Source organism: Symphalangus syndactylus, chromosome 10, assembly GCF_028878055.3.
Source record: "Symphalangus syndactylus isolate Jambi chromosome 10, NHGRI_mSymSyn1-v2.1_pri, whole genome shotgun sequence".
Classification (NCBI taxonomy): domain Eukaryota; kingdom Metazoa; phylum Chordata; class Mammalia; order Primates; family Hylobatidae; genus Symphalangus; species Symphalangus syndactylus.
In genome coordinates, this window is record NC_072432.2 from 44716836 (window position 1) to 44732164 (window position 15329).

At 34.5% G+C, this 15329-nt stretch overlaps 1 protein-coding gene across 2 annotated transcripts in view; it reads right to left on the bottom strand.

The window, feature by feature from the left end:
* The window catches only part of GRID2 (glutamate ionotropic receptor delta type subunit 2), a 1458882-nt gene that overhangs the window by 274117 nt on the left and 1169436 nt on the right, over window positions 1-15329 (bottom strand). For both annotated transcript variants that reach the window (XM_055296994.2, XM_055296993.2), the window contains one exon: window positions 13789-14101. In XM_055296994.2, coding sequence (XP_055152969.1) covers window positions 13789-14101 — 313 coding nt within the window. The remainder of the gene's footprint in view (window positions 1-13788; window positions 14102-15329) is intronic.

The window sequence follows — 15329 nt, forward strand, 5'->3', positions numbered from 1 at the left end:
GATTGATTTGATGTAGCAAAGAATTTTTTACCATATATAGGTATATTTCTTACCAAATATATTTCAAGTAAACTGGTAAACTGATTTTGTGAAATAGCATTTATTCTTCCCAGAAGGAAACTAGGTTGATTGAGAAGAAAAAAATAAACTGAGAATGCCTGTACTTTTGCTTTCTCTCTGTACCTTCTCTACCAAAAGTACTAGGGAAGATTTATCAGAAAAGAATGGCCTTCTTCAGGAGTCATCACCACAAATACAGCTGGGAATGAGACGTATCTCTTGATTTACTGTTAATATGTGTTCCAAAATGGATAACCATATGTGTCTGATCTGCAGAGTAGAAAACATTATGGCTAGATCTTGGAGTTAAAGTTTTTTAAAATGTACAATGGCTGGGTATATTTTGCAACCAGCATGTATCTACCTAAATATGTATACATTTGTATACCTATAAAATATAATCATGACTCCTTTAGATACAAATCTATATTTTTTGAAACAAATATTAAATCCTCAAATATGCCAGATGTGGAAGATAGAATAGCTCTAGAAAAGTTTGTCAATGCCTTCCATTACAATTACATATATTTGTCTTAATGTTTGTCCTGTCACTTCTCTGCTTAAAGTACTCCATAATTCTCCATTCCTCTCAGAGTAAATGTGAAAGTCTACAAAGGTCAATCTCATCTGAACTCATGGACCTCTCTGACCTCACCTCCTACTAAACTATCCTTCTGGCCTCTTCAAGCAGAACCTTTGCATTTTGAACTTCCCTATACCTGATCATCTTTCCTACAGATATCTATCTATAAAGTATATTCCTTCCTATCCTTCAGGATTTTGTTCAGTATCAAATTCTCAAAGAGGCTTACTGCAACAAATTGAAAATTGTTAACAGTTCCATACATACTTCCAATTCTCCTTACTCTGAACTACTCTTTCTATAGCATTTGAGTTCTGATATATGTAGTTTGTTTGTTTGTTTATTTATTTATTATGGCTATTATTTGTTACCAGTCTCCCTCTACTAGAAGATGAGCTCCATGAAGGCATGAATATATGTGTGTTTTTCTCATGAATATAGCCCCAACAGCTTGAATAGTGCCTAACACTTGTATGTGCCTAACACATACACTAAGTGTTGAATGATCTTTAATTTGGACCCAAAACATTTGGTTCTAAGATATATAAGACATGCTTAATCTGAAAAAAATTCTTTTCTTAATTTATGAAACTGTACATAAAATTTGTTCAAATGACTGAAGGGATACGTATCACAGAGGAATTCAGACATATATTTTGGGGCTTTTATATATTCATTAAGATGTCTAATGAGTTTAGAAGAAATGATGCAATATGATTCTATAAGTACAAACTTGTTTTCTCAGCAGAATAAACTGATCTTCTGGAAAGGTAACAAAGACATTTCACTTATTTCAAAACATGTTATGACGATGCAGGTATGACAAGTTTAACACTTCCTTTGTTTAAGATAGCATTAAATAAAGGAAGTTTGTTTCCAATGTAAAAATTAGTGTAGTTAATTAAGAGAAAATGTCAATAGAACTTAACATTGTCATAGGATGATGGTTCCTGCTGCTAGCTATATGTCAAGAGAAAGATAAATAAGATGGAGTGATTTATTAAGCAGTGCCACACTGCAGGCAATGCATTTCTAGAGGATTATAGCACTCCTTGGGTGGTGATGTAAGGCAGAGGACTAAAGGCTAAGTGGCCTTAACCCTTTAATCAGTACAATAGCACAGAAGCGTGGTACTTGTAGACGGTCCCTGCTGATATAGCAAAATGACTTTTATATTTAGAAGAGACTATAATGATATCCAAGAGCATCTAAGTTAGAATAGAATGCCATCAACAATTCCTTATAGCCTTGTAGATAATTATGTGAAGAAGTCATACTATTTCAAAATTTAAAAGCCAACAAAGTTTGAATCACCTTTATATAAAATACAGACTTCTTAAAAATTACTTTAGGCAAAAATTGGTTGCTGATTTAGGAACTTGGTCATTGTTCTCAGCAAAATCGGTATTAAAACAATATTTGGAAAAAACATCTAAAGATAATTTTCCTTTTCAATAATTTTAATAATATAAATTAATTTATTTTCAGATTGTTTATATTAAATAAGGTCAAAGATGGTTTAAATCCAGAACCAACTTTTGCAATCTGGCATGGCATGTTCTTCACTTCAGACTGAACTCAGAATAATATGAACTTTGATTTTCTCAGATCAAAGTCACAAATTTCACTGGTTACTGAGAATTTGTTTTCAGATCTGGCATGGTATATTTTAGTGTTGCAATAACATAAAATAGTGGGAATAGATACTTAAGATTCTTTATAACTTTCTCATATGTTAAATTGTATTTCATAGGTATTTACAATATGTATTACATTTAAGTTTACAATGAAACCAGAGTTCAGTAATTCTGTTAAGCTTAAAGGCTTTCTTTCAATCTATATTTAACATAGGTTATGTTTATATATAATTGACAAGACTGCTTTCAGTTTTATTAACATATTAAATTATCAAATAGTTATTAACATATTTTAAAATTATAAAACATTTTAGTTTTTAGTATTGATACTGAGGTAGAAGGTGGGATTCAATTCCAGAGGCAGGGCTCAGACACTGAACCAGATTGAGGACTGGCTAAAATGGCCAGGGCAGAAGCAGCTTATAATCAGACATGCCCACCAGCCTGTCAAGTCAATTTACCATTGTCTTGGCAACACTCGGGAGTTACCGCCCCTTTCCATGGTAATGACCCAATGATCCAAAAGTTACTACCCTTTCCCTAGAAATTTCTGCATAACTGCCCCCTAATCTGCAAGCAATTAAAAGTGGGTTATAAATATGACTGCAAAACTGCCCTGAGCTTCTACTCTTTGCCCACAGGGTAGCCCTGCTCTACAGGGGCAGTCATGGAGCTGTAGCAACACTGCCTCTTCAATAAAGCTGTTTTATTCTACCTCTGTCTTGCCCTTGAATTCTTTCCTGAGCAAAGCCAAGAACCCAGCAGGCTAAGCTCCACTTTGGGGCTTGCCTGCCCTGCATCAATACTATGAGAACATCAAAATAAAAAATGAAATTTCAGCATCATCATCATCATTTTAGCCGGAAAAAGCCCATATGGTTTCATAGTGCCCTCAGTGGCAGTTTGTGAATATTGCTTAGTTTAGAAAAATTAGCCTTCCTGTAATGTTTATGCTTAATATTGTGCTATTTTAGTTGCAGATCTCGAGATATAATTCTCAAAACAAAACCCTAAGTGCACTGTTTGTATAGGATATTAATCCCCCCAAAACCTAAGTCTTCATGGGCCCCAAAGAATTTACTATATAAATTGCAAACATCTTGAATCACAACTTATAATTCCACTCAATTTGGGTTCATTAATTTGTTGTATTCCTGGCTATAGTCTATTATAAAAACATGTAGTAATGACATGCTTAAATAGGGAAAAATGTTTTTGTAGTTTTTCATATTTACTTGAATGACATAAAGTTATTGTGAGTTTATTAGCATATGGCTTTTACTATAAACATTTTCATTAGCTAAACAAGTTTCCCTAATACATTTCCTTATGCTTGATTACACTATGCTTTCTTAAACTAATGCTTATTTTCTGGAAGTTAATGATGAATATAGAAGGATTAAACAATATGGCTGATTCTATCTCTTGCTGTGGCCTTCGGAAACAGTGAGGAAATAATAACTATAATGTTCTGTGCCTATTTTGTGTCATGAATACAGTTCTAATAGTTTTATATCCATAAGTTCTTTTGATTTTCTCAAACACCTGATGAAGTCAGTAATTATTATCTGGGGAACTGAGTCACCCAGAGGTTAAAAAACTTGTCAAATGTCACATAGCTAGTAAGTGGTAAAAAACAGGATTGTAAACTGAGCTGTCTCTCAAGGAAACAGAGAGACATGAAAATAGTAGTTTAGTTAGATATTTATGTTACTGAATCTTACATTTTTATAGATAAAAGAAAATTTTAAATAATCTGACACTCTATTGAAGCAAAGATCAAGTGAGTTATTTGAGCAATTTGTTTCTTCCTTTTTGACTAGGTAAAAAATTGGCTCATGGTCTGTTTTCCTCTCTTTCAGTATCACAACTTAGTATGTATTTGACCTAGTTGCAGTGTGCTAAATAGCAGGATATCTGTGAATTCCATGCTCGTGGTGTCTTGTGTTTCCTCAGCATGATAATTGTGATTCTATGATGGAGCTGCATGCTTCCTAGTTTATGTCACTTGTGTATTCTAAGCTCCACGAAAACAGCCATCATGCTGTCTTATTCACCTCTGTGACTAGTTAAATAATTCTTGTTTAATATGCAAGTTGGTGTTTACTAGAGAATGAAGAACTTAAAATAGTAAAGGCAGAGATATATTTTTAGGACATGCTAAAGTAGAGCTTAAACAACGGATATAAACACTAACTGCTAGAAAACAACTGAAGCAGATAGAATACACTGTGCGGCAATCCTAAATGGATTGTTAATTTGGAGTCTAAGATACAGAGCTGTAAATATAAAGAGACTCTATAAATTTTGGGCACAGTCAAAATCAAAGAACAATGTTATGTGTCTACAGTGCATTGGTGGGTCATGCATTTATCTTTTGTTAAATTTTGACAAAAAAAGAAAAAAATTGCCATAAAAATGTAGTTCACTAGTGACACTGATATATATAGTGAGATACATAATGTGTATTTATACTTCTCTATTAAACATTGAATTTTTTCTGCCTCATAAATGTGAAAAACAATCAAGAAAAGTTTGTACCACTTTCAAGGGTATTTAATAAAATGTCATAAGGACTTTATGACCAATAATTTTTTAAAGTTGAAGATGGGGATTTTAAATACAGTATTATGTCCAGGATAATTGGGTTTTAAGGATGCATTTTAGAGCTAGGCTAAATGCTAACAGTCTTAATTTTCAAAACATGTTGACTTTGTTTTTGACGGCTCTGGTCAGTTTCCCATGCTTTAAAATATATAGCCATCATTATTAAACCTCTAATTACATATTCATAGACAAAGGGGGAAATGGATTCAGGTTTGGGCATGTCAAACAGAAATTGAATTTTCACATTTATATTCTAAATAATTTAAGTGATGTTCTTTACCACCACCTGCTTTCCGTTGAGCCCAGTACTTTAACTTAGACCAATCCTAAATCAGCTTTAGGATAAATTAATGTTGGGGATGTTTGTTCCCATTTTTATTACTTAAGCTGAAGAAAATTGTAATATGGTACTGTAAAAACACTGAGTTCTACTCAGATTTCAGACAATACTATTTTAAAGAATCTATAGCACCTGCTTGTTTTTGTTTTTGTTTTTGAGATGGAGTCTCATTGTGTTGCCCAGGCTGGAGTGCAGTGGCACAATCTCGGCTCACTGCAAGCTCCGCCTCCCAGGTTCACGCCATTCTCCTGCCTCAGCCTCCCAAGTAGCTGGGACTACAGGTGCCCGCCACCATGCCTGGCTAATTTTTTGTATTTTTAGTAGAGACAGGGTTTCACCGTGTTAGCCAGGATGGTCTCGATCTCCTGACCTCGTGATCCATCCACCTTGGCCTCCCAAAGTGCTGGGATTACAGGCGTGAGCCACCATGCCTGGCCAGCACCTGCTTGTTCTATCATTTAAATTTAGATTTAAAAATATTTTCTCAAAATCACCCTTCAATTTTTTAGTGTCTCTTCAGAAACAGCTTCTTTGTTTTGTTAAATACTAAAATAGTAATTTTAATTATGGAACATATTCACAGGTAGTTCAAAGGAGTCAAAGAAGATGTTGATAATACTACTTCTTGTTTTATAAATAGAAATATGATTTTTGCCTTATGTTCTTTGATTTCTTTTAACTCTTCAAAAGCCCAGTTGAGCATGAGAAAGGATTTTCTGACTCAGGTCATGAGGAGTTGGTATCAAGCTAAATAATTTTCAGGGCCATATAGTATGCATATAGTTCATAGCATAATTGCTTAGGAGTTCATCACAGTTCATTGGGAATGTAAACCAATGCATTCACAGTTTAAAATCATGGCACTGTTTTCTAGTACACAAATTACTCTTCACTATTGGTAGAATTTGAACATTCACTTTCAGCATGAAAGTTCAACTTTTTTTTATTAGTTGTGAAGAATTGTGTGATAAAAAGAAAGAAAATGGGCACCTCGTCATGTTTTAAATCAGCATGGGGAAATTCTCAAGTGGATGTGACAGCACTCAGAATGCATTTTGGTCCCTTTGTTAAGGACTGCCAATCATAATTAACAGCAACAGAGATGTTGTTTGGGCCTAAATAAAAATTATGGAGAGCTGTTTTAATTTAATACCTGTAAGAACAGAATATAGAAAAAAAACCTGTCTTTGTAGTCGAGTTAACCTGTCATGGGGAATTACTCTCATTTTTCCTCTGTTCACTAGGGTCAGTAAACAACAGAGCTAGTCAATGTCATTTTTGTTATATTCAAATTGAATGTGAAATATTAGATAACAATATAAAGAAATGGCTTTAGCTACTGCATTCCAAGGCTTGAATCCTTTGAGAGTTTGTAAATAGGACATTGGTAAGTTTCATATATTTGATATCTACACTATTAAAATTGATGTCTTTTTGAGTTATTCTTCTGTGCAAAGTTTTAAAGAGATGGTCTCTCATCAACAATCTCTTCTGTTGCCTAATTCAATAGAAAAGAATGTCTGACTCTTCTTTTTGTGGATATGAGAAAGTTGGATTCTGTATAATAGTGTGATCCATCTGACAGTAGGAAGAACTCTTTATTTTCTTCCAAAAATTGTCTTGGGATTTCAAAATCAGTGGGTTGTCTCTTATGTTAACTCTTGTGCAACAGCATCAAATTATTTTCAGTATTTCTAACACTCCTAAAGGCCTGCTTTCTATTCATCACTAGCATCTGTGGAGCTATTTGATCTTTAAGAAAACTACCAAAGGAATTTTCCTTCTTTATTCTTTTCAATAATTCTGGCTGCTCCTCTCATCAGAAATTGCTTATTTTGATCTCAATTTGGTTAAGATCCATTGGCGTGATGTTGAACACTCCTGCAAGAACTGTGTTTTTCTTATTTAGGATCATACTCAAAGCATATAGGCCAGGCATGGCACATAGTATACTCGAGAAATATTTATTAAACCCTAGTTAAGAGTTATTCCTTATTTTCCTTTTGCTACTCATGTTCCTGGCACATTGTTGGTGCTTAATAAATGCTTGCTGCTAAATAAACATACATGTGGTTGCTTCAAATATTTTACATGACTATAAATATTTCTATTTCCCATAATCAGACACAAACATCTGAAGATAACTCTAAAATTTCCCTTTGCGTGTAAACAGAAGGCAAATTACATACAACTACATTTGCAAAGTCACTGAAGTCCTCTGGAGCCCAGATGATAGAAAGAGTCACCGCCAATAAACTAAACATAAGAGACTTCTAAAAATCAAATCCAGTTTCATTTAAGAATATTAATTGAAAGGAGATGTATGTAGACATGGAGATAAGGGAGGACATAAAATGACAACAAAACTTGTATAAAATTGGTCTCTCATTCGTGCATTTTACAGCCTAATTCACAAGCTCTTAATGTTCTAGCCAAACAGATGTACTGAGTTTATCCCTATAATGGACCATACTGCTTTTGCACAGTTGGATTCCCTGAGCTATTTTTCCAGAATGCTTTGAAGTTACAGATTTTTTAAAATGTCAGGATTAGTAAACAACTCACATATATTTAACATTTTTCTGTTTTTAGCTGTCCCTGAACTCTTTTTTAGAAATCTGTCTGATAACACATAAAATGCCTCTTTATCCCTATTCAATCTGGTATAGTGGCTCAATGAAGACTGCAGTTCTGAAATAACAGCTGTACTTCCTCTTAAAAGACTATATTTTTATTGGAAATATCACCAGTTCCAACTCAATTGCCTACATATGGACATTGTCATTGATTGATTCTCTTTTTCATAGGGTTTATAAGCCTTTTCTTAATTTATTTTTAATCAGAGCATAAAGATGCTCTCAGTATCTTTTAATGAATTCACCTTTTCATTGTTAGCAAGTGGAAGAATAACAGCTTTTCAAAGATGAAGTAGCTAATCATATGTGATTCAGCATTATCTGTCATTATAAATTTGTATAAATGTACAATCAACCTACAGGCTGTGCAATTCATTTAAGGGAGCAGTGGGATAGAAAGGTATTTAACATATTTATAACTTCTGTTATCTGTTGCATGTTTATAGAACTAGAAAAGCATGTTAACCATATGGGTAATTCTATTTATCTTTTTCTCCTGGGTGTGCTCCAAAACTTACTGAAATTTGGTCACTTGGAGGAAGAATTCAGAAAGCCAATCCATAAGCATGTCAACATCTTCACAAATGAGGCTTCAACCAAGAGGATGCCTTACTAATAAACTTCTCTTAGCTTCTTACAACAACTCAGTGGGGACATTACAAATAAATTTCTTTTTGCTTTAGTGAGTTTTAAGTCATTTGTGGATAATTTTAGTGTTTTATTTGAGACTATAATTTAATAAACAAAATATTGCAGTTAACCTCCATGCTTTATTTAGTTAAGTATTTAGCATCCATTCATTAAATTTATCAGTATGAATTCATTAAATGCCTAACATGTACAAGGCACTTAACTATAAGCAAAGAGGCTACACAGAGTAAATAGTACACTATCTTATATTCAAAGGACTCAGGTGGAGGCATGTTTAAAAAAAGGAATTACACTATGGTTGATAAGTACTATGACAAATACATCTTGAGGAGTATAGAAGATGGTTCTCAATCCCAGGAAAGACTTCTTGAAAGTAGAGAAATAAAAGCAAAAAACTGTTCAATGAGAACTCATGGACACAGGAAGGGGAACATCACACTCCGGGGACTGTTGTGGGTTGAGGGGGGCGGAGGAAAAGCATTAGGAGATATACCTAATGCTAAATGACGAGTTAATAGGTGCAGCAAACCAACACAGCACATGGATACATATGTAACAAACCTGCACATTGTGCACATGTGCCATAAAACCTAAAGTATAATAATAAAATAAAATAAAAATTAAAAAAGCAGAAAATTAGAGGATGAATAGGAACTTGCTGTATAAAGAGAGTGGGAGTAGAGTCTAATCAGGTTGGTAACAAAGGCACTCCAGGAATTGGAAAGAGCAGATAAAAAGGTGAAGAGGTAGGAAAGAGTCTTGTCTTATGGTCAGGTACAAAAACCAGTTTGGAGTAACTGGGCAATTAAATGTGAGGCACGAATGGTAAGAGATGACAGGAGCCAGGTAATGGAATATTGTTTATGCTCTGAAGAACTCAGACTTCTAAACTGTGGGCATTGGGAAGCCAAGAAAATATCTGAATAATGGGAATTATGTGTTTATCTTTCCATGGCATGGATAACTTGGGTATATGCGCAAGTATGTGAATTGTATATTTGCAGGAGACAACACTGGAAGAAGAAAGACTTAAGAGACTCCTATAGTTCAGGTGAAAAATGAGGTAGCCTCAATCTAGTTGACAATCTAGGCTAATCTTTCTAGATAAGAAGAGATTTCCACTTCCAGAAATATTTAGTAGGTAAAATTGACAGGACTTGATTATGGTTGGATATGAGAAAGAGGAAGAAATGAAAAGTATTTTCAGAGTTTCTAACATGAGTCTGAATGGTTGGTGGTGGATCAGCTGGAATAGAGAATGTGAGAGTCTAAGAAGGTTCAAATTCTAAAATGAATTCCATTTTTGGCATGTTCAAATTTATGGTGCCTCTGGTATAGTCAGAGAGTTGCCTAGGTAACAGTTGAACATACAAATCTGAAGTTCAAGAATAGATGATGTAGATCTGGGAGTCATCAGCATATTGGCAGTTGTTGAAACCATGCACTGAAAAATTGAATAAACTGGAAAAGTAAGATGAAAACAGAAGTTAATTATATCTAGGTATATCACCTCCTATTTCTGGTCAGTGCTCATGTCTATCAACATCCTTGTCATCCTTCCTTATTTATTCACAATTTTGACACATGGCTCAACTTCTTTTTCTCCAGTCTAATCCAAGCCATCATTATAGCTGGTTCACCTAACCCTTTAATCTCTCAGTTCCTTGATCAGCTTTGAAGTCCTTCACCAACTCTTAACATCTGGAATTTGTATCCACATACCTACAACATGTTCTCCTCTCTTACATTTCAAAAAAAAAAAAATTAGGCTTAGATGTCCTATTTTATAAATACAGGCTCCAAACTCATTTGTAATTACGTTTTCACTCTTTATCTGTAATCTTATTGAGACCTCTACTACTCTCTCCTACTACTAACTACTCTATCTTTTTTTTTTTTTTTTTTTTTTTTTTTGAGATGGAGTTTCACTCTTGTCACCGCGGCTGGAATGCAATGGCATGATCTCGGCTCACTGCAACCTCCGCCTCCTGGGTTCAAGCAATTCTCCAGCCTCAGCCTCCTGAGTAGCTGGATTACAGGCGCCCACCACCATGCCTGGCTAATTTTTTGTATTTTTAGTAGAAATAGTGTTTCACCATGTTGGCCAGGCTGGTCTCGAACTCCTGACCTCAGGTGATCCGCCCGCCTCGGCCTCCCAAAGTGCTGGCATGTGCCACCATGCCAGGCCTACTCTATCAATTTCTACTCTTACTCTTCATTACATTCGCATTCTTGGTCCTTCTATTTATAGTTGCTCCATGTACCCCATGATCTACTATTTCAATCATTACCTACATCAAAATGATCTACAATCATTTGTCTTGTTATCTCTTTTTTACATATGCCTAACATGAGTCTGAATGGTTGGTGGTGGATCAGCTGGAATAGAGAATGTGAGAGTCTAAGAAGGTTCAAATTCTAAAATGAATTCCATTTTTGGCATGTTCAAATTTATAGTGCCTCTGGTATAGTCAGAGAGTTGCCTAGATAACAGTTGAACATACAAATCTGAAGTTCAAGAATAGATGAATTTATTTATTTAGTAAACACTTATGTGACAGTTATGTAAGTTATATCTAAGAACTTCACAATTTTAGCCATCTATTAATAAATTCTCATTAAAACCCATGAGGTGGGTACATCCAGGATGTCCTCTGCAAGAGGAATTCACACCATCACACAAGTTTATGACTCCCAACCTGGAACATAAAATTCTTCTTTACTTGGGATACTCTCTGTGGAGAAACCAACTACCATGCTGTGAGAAAGTCAAACTATCCCATGCAGAGTGACCTCATGGAGAGGCCCACGTGGAGAAAAAGCTGAGGCCACTAGCTCACAGACCGCATCAACTACCAGACATGTGAGTGAAATGAATAAGCCTTTGGATGATTTTAGCCTCTGGCCTCTGAATTGTCTAGCTGAAACCTCAGACTTCATAGGGCAAGGACAAGCCTTTTTTGCTTCAATAATAAATTTATTGTTAAATCCAACAAAAGCCTTTCAAGCCTTAATTTCATTTGATTCTTTGAAATGTTTAACACAGTCAACCAAACGTATACTACTAGCTGCTCTGATTTTCACTTGTGCATTTATAGTCACTCCTTATCAGGCACCACTGAGTGCTCCTCTACCCATTCCTCTCCTTAGAGCTCTGTCCTAGGCTTTGTATGGGCCAGTGGTCCTCAATCAGGAGTTTGCAATTAAGAGCAACTACTCTGTGTGATCTCATTAACTCCCATGTCTTCAAAATTTCCTACATTCCAATATCTCCTAAATATATATTAAGTCCAGATGTCTCTTCTGTGCATCTGACAAATATATCAAACCACTAAGCACACATTAGTAATACTCTTTTGGATGTTTCACAGATAGCTCAAACTCAATGTGCAGCAGAATGAATGTATCATCCTTCCTGTCATATCTGCTTTTTCTGTTTTATTTTTTCAGTAAATGAGATCAACATCCAATATACATAATTTCCTATTCAAAAACCTAGGATAAAACTTTATCTCCTTTTTTTCTTCAGTACTGACCCCCACACCACTCTATAGGTAATCAAAGCCTATTGATTCCGTTTCATCAATACTCTCCTCTTGACTCCCAAAGCTACCTTACCTTTGAGCAAGCCACATCAACTCTTGGCTCAGTTATTGTAATAGTCTTCTAATTTGTCTCACTTTTCACATTGCCTTTTTTCAACCTATTCTCCACATTATAACCAGAATATTTCTAGAGTAAAATTTGAATCTGTATGTTCCCGTTTATTATCTTTAAATATCTGATCATTTCAAAGATCAGTTCAAACTCCTTATAATAACAAATGCAGCTTCATCCTCATCTTTACTAGATCCTCTCTGCTTGGACTATCTTAATTTCTCTCTCACTTCTTGGTCTGAAATTCAGTCCTAACCATTTATGTCTCCTTTTCTCCATTCATCTTCTTCAAGAAGCTCTTTCCATAGTTAACTCTGTCTCTCTGTATAAAGTGTTACTTTAAAAAGCCTTCTCTGTGACATTAACATATATTAAGCGCTTCTACACCTATGATCTCCTAACAGTCTATGCTTATCCTATCACAGAACTTTCTACCCACGATTGTAATCCTGTGTTTACATGTTTGTGTCTCATTGGACTTCTGTTGTGGCACAATGATGGCAAAGACCCTCTTGCTCACCATCATACACTCAGCGCTTAGCAAAGTTCTACTTAGTGTGTATTAAATATTTACTGAGTTAATTATTAATGAATGAACTAAAAGTGTCTGTGAAAAACATACAGTAACAGGTAAGCTTAGAGCCCTGGATATGGAAAGGTGGAGGGAAAAGCATGCTTACAAAAGGTTTAAGGGCTAGATTGGAAGTTAGTAAGTCAGATGAAGGTTCTAGACTAATCTTTGATTAAATTAGAATAGAAAAATGAAGTTAAATGGAAGGTCCAACAGAAAATAGGAATAAAAAGTAAGATGTTATTGACAGTTGTAAATATTAGCAAAAAAGTATAATGTCTCCATTGTAGCAAACATCTCTCCTCTTCAATATATGTGCAGAGCTTGCAAGAGACTATCAATTTTCTTACTATTTCATTCTCTATGAGGCAATAGTCTCAAGTAAGGAATGCAATAAATATTATTCTATTTTGAAAGAGTGAGAGCCAAATAATTAATCAGATAAGTTTAAAGAGTTGGGCAGATTGGATATTAAATAACAGAGCAATGACATTCTTTAGAAAATAGTGAAATTGTAAGTTAAATCACCAGTAAAGATTACATATCAAAGTAAAAGATAAAACATAAAATTTCTCATCAGTCTCAAATTAACCAAAGTCTTTTCAATGTCAATATTTTTAATGCATGAAATAATGCCTCTGAACAAAGAACGAGTCCTAACATTCCTTACATATGTAAATAATTAAATAGTACCTTCTCTGGTAATAAGTAATTTCATCCTTGTAAGGCTATTTCTCAGAAAGTCAGAGTTTGGACAGGAAAATCTGATCTTGATGTTTTCTGTGAGCTTTACCTTTGACATTCACTTTTGCCTTTGTTGATGAAATTAAACTTACATCAAAAGACAATGAACCACTATTGCTGGAAACCTGGCGTGTCTGAGATCCACTAGGAGGGAGTAGAAAATGTTCTTTTCTGAGCATTTCTGAGGACCCTTTAGAACACTTATTGATGTCAGATACAGAACCTTATTAACTGAATACATGGCTTTGGAAACATCACATTCTATTTTTTTTTAAATACTAGAATGTACTTTTGCTCCTTACCTTGTTGTACAAAAGATCCATACACAAACCACATGGAGTTGTAGAGAGTAGTAGACGTCATTGATCCCATTTGTAATCGTGGGGGATTAAGCCAGTTCAAGAGGTAGACCAGTAGACCCACCAGAAGGACTGTGCCAGCAATGCAAGCCCATAGAGAGAGATCAAATGGTGCAAGACAGGCAAACATATCCACTGTCTTTTCAGCCCTTCGAAGTAGTACCCCCACTGAGTAGTCCATGTAACGTGTTGTAAAGTCCACCACATTTTCACGATCTGGAGTGATGGTTAAAGCAGAAATCCCTATGTCGGCTCTCTGAGAAATTGAAAGAGAAAGGAATACATTAACAGTTTGAAAAACAATTTCATTTGTGCCACTTCAGCTTGCCTTGAGGAAAAAAAAATAGATGCCTCAGGCAATATAAATCTTTTTATATAAACTGAAACACTGCAAAGACTTCTTACAGAAGAGCCATGTGTGAATTTTGCATGTCTTACTGAAAATCTTGCCCCACCAGAGTCAGACAAATTACCTTGTTCATATTATCAGTGCATGTAAAATCAGTGAAGAATATTTCAGACACAGATAACACAGGGAGAAAATGGTCTTTTTTCATGGGTTATTTTATCAAAGCCATCATTAATAGTAAAGGAAAAGCTTATACTGGAGAATCCTTTCTAGGAACATGTTCCCAAGATATTCAATATGTTCTTAACATGTAAACTATTAAGTAGGCTATTTAGAAACTTCAACATGGCATTTTACCATTGGTTTATATTTCTCTTCATAGAAATTTATATTATTGGGCTCTAAACAGATTTGTTAGAGTTTTTATAGCACTAAGGTATCATATGCCAAAGGTCACTACTATGATTGTATTGTATAAACTTCAGAAATATTTTAATGAACAATTAATGCTTAAGGAAAGAGAATTCTTCTTGGAGTAATAATCCCTTTTTAAGGTATCTTCTTAGATTCTCAGTGATAGCACTCTTAACTACAGCATTTACTATTTATTTAAAACCTAATAGAATCTCAGTAAAGCAGAGGGTAGACAACTTCACATTTAAACTGCATAATATGATAATATATATTTAAATATCTAAAAGATGTGTCTTTTTGAAATAATGATCTTCAGCTGTGATTAAAGCTGCAGGATTTCCCTTCCAGACAAACACAAACACTAGTAAATTATTTTTTGAACATTTTCTTTTATTTTCTTTTTAACTGTTTCAGGAAAGAAGATAAAACTTGTGTTTATAGCTTTTGGGAACAAAAACCAAGAAAGATATGAAAAGTAACATGCCTAGTAGAATGCTAAACCAACTTGGATGAATCTAGTCTCAAAGTAATAATGCTTTTAAAAATATTCTAGCTAAAGTTAAGCAGTGTGGGTATGTGTTTGTATGTCTGTGTGTACCGAGTTCATATATATTTGTTGCTAGGCCCCGTGCTAAGTATTTAAGTATTTTTTTTTTTTTACTTAGTCCTTACAATGAACTGTGAATTATGTGTTTTCCTCTCCATTTCATAAGTGGAGAAA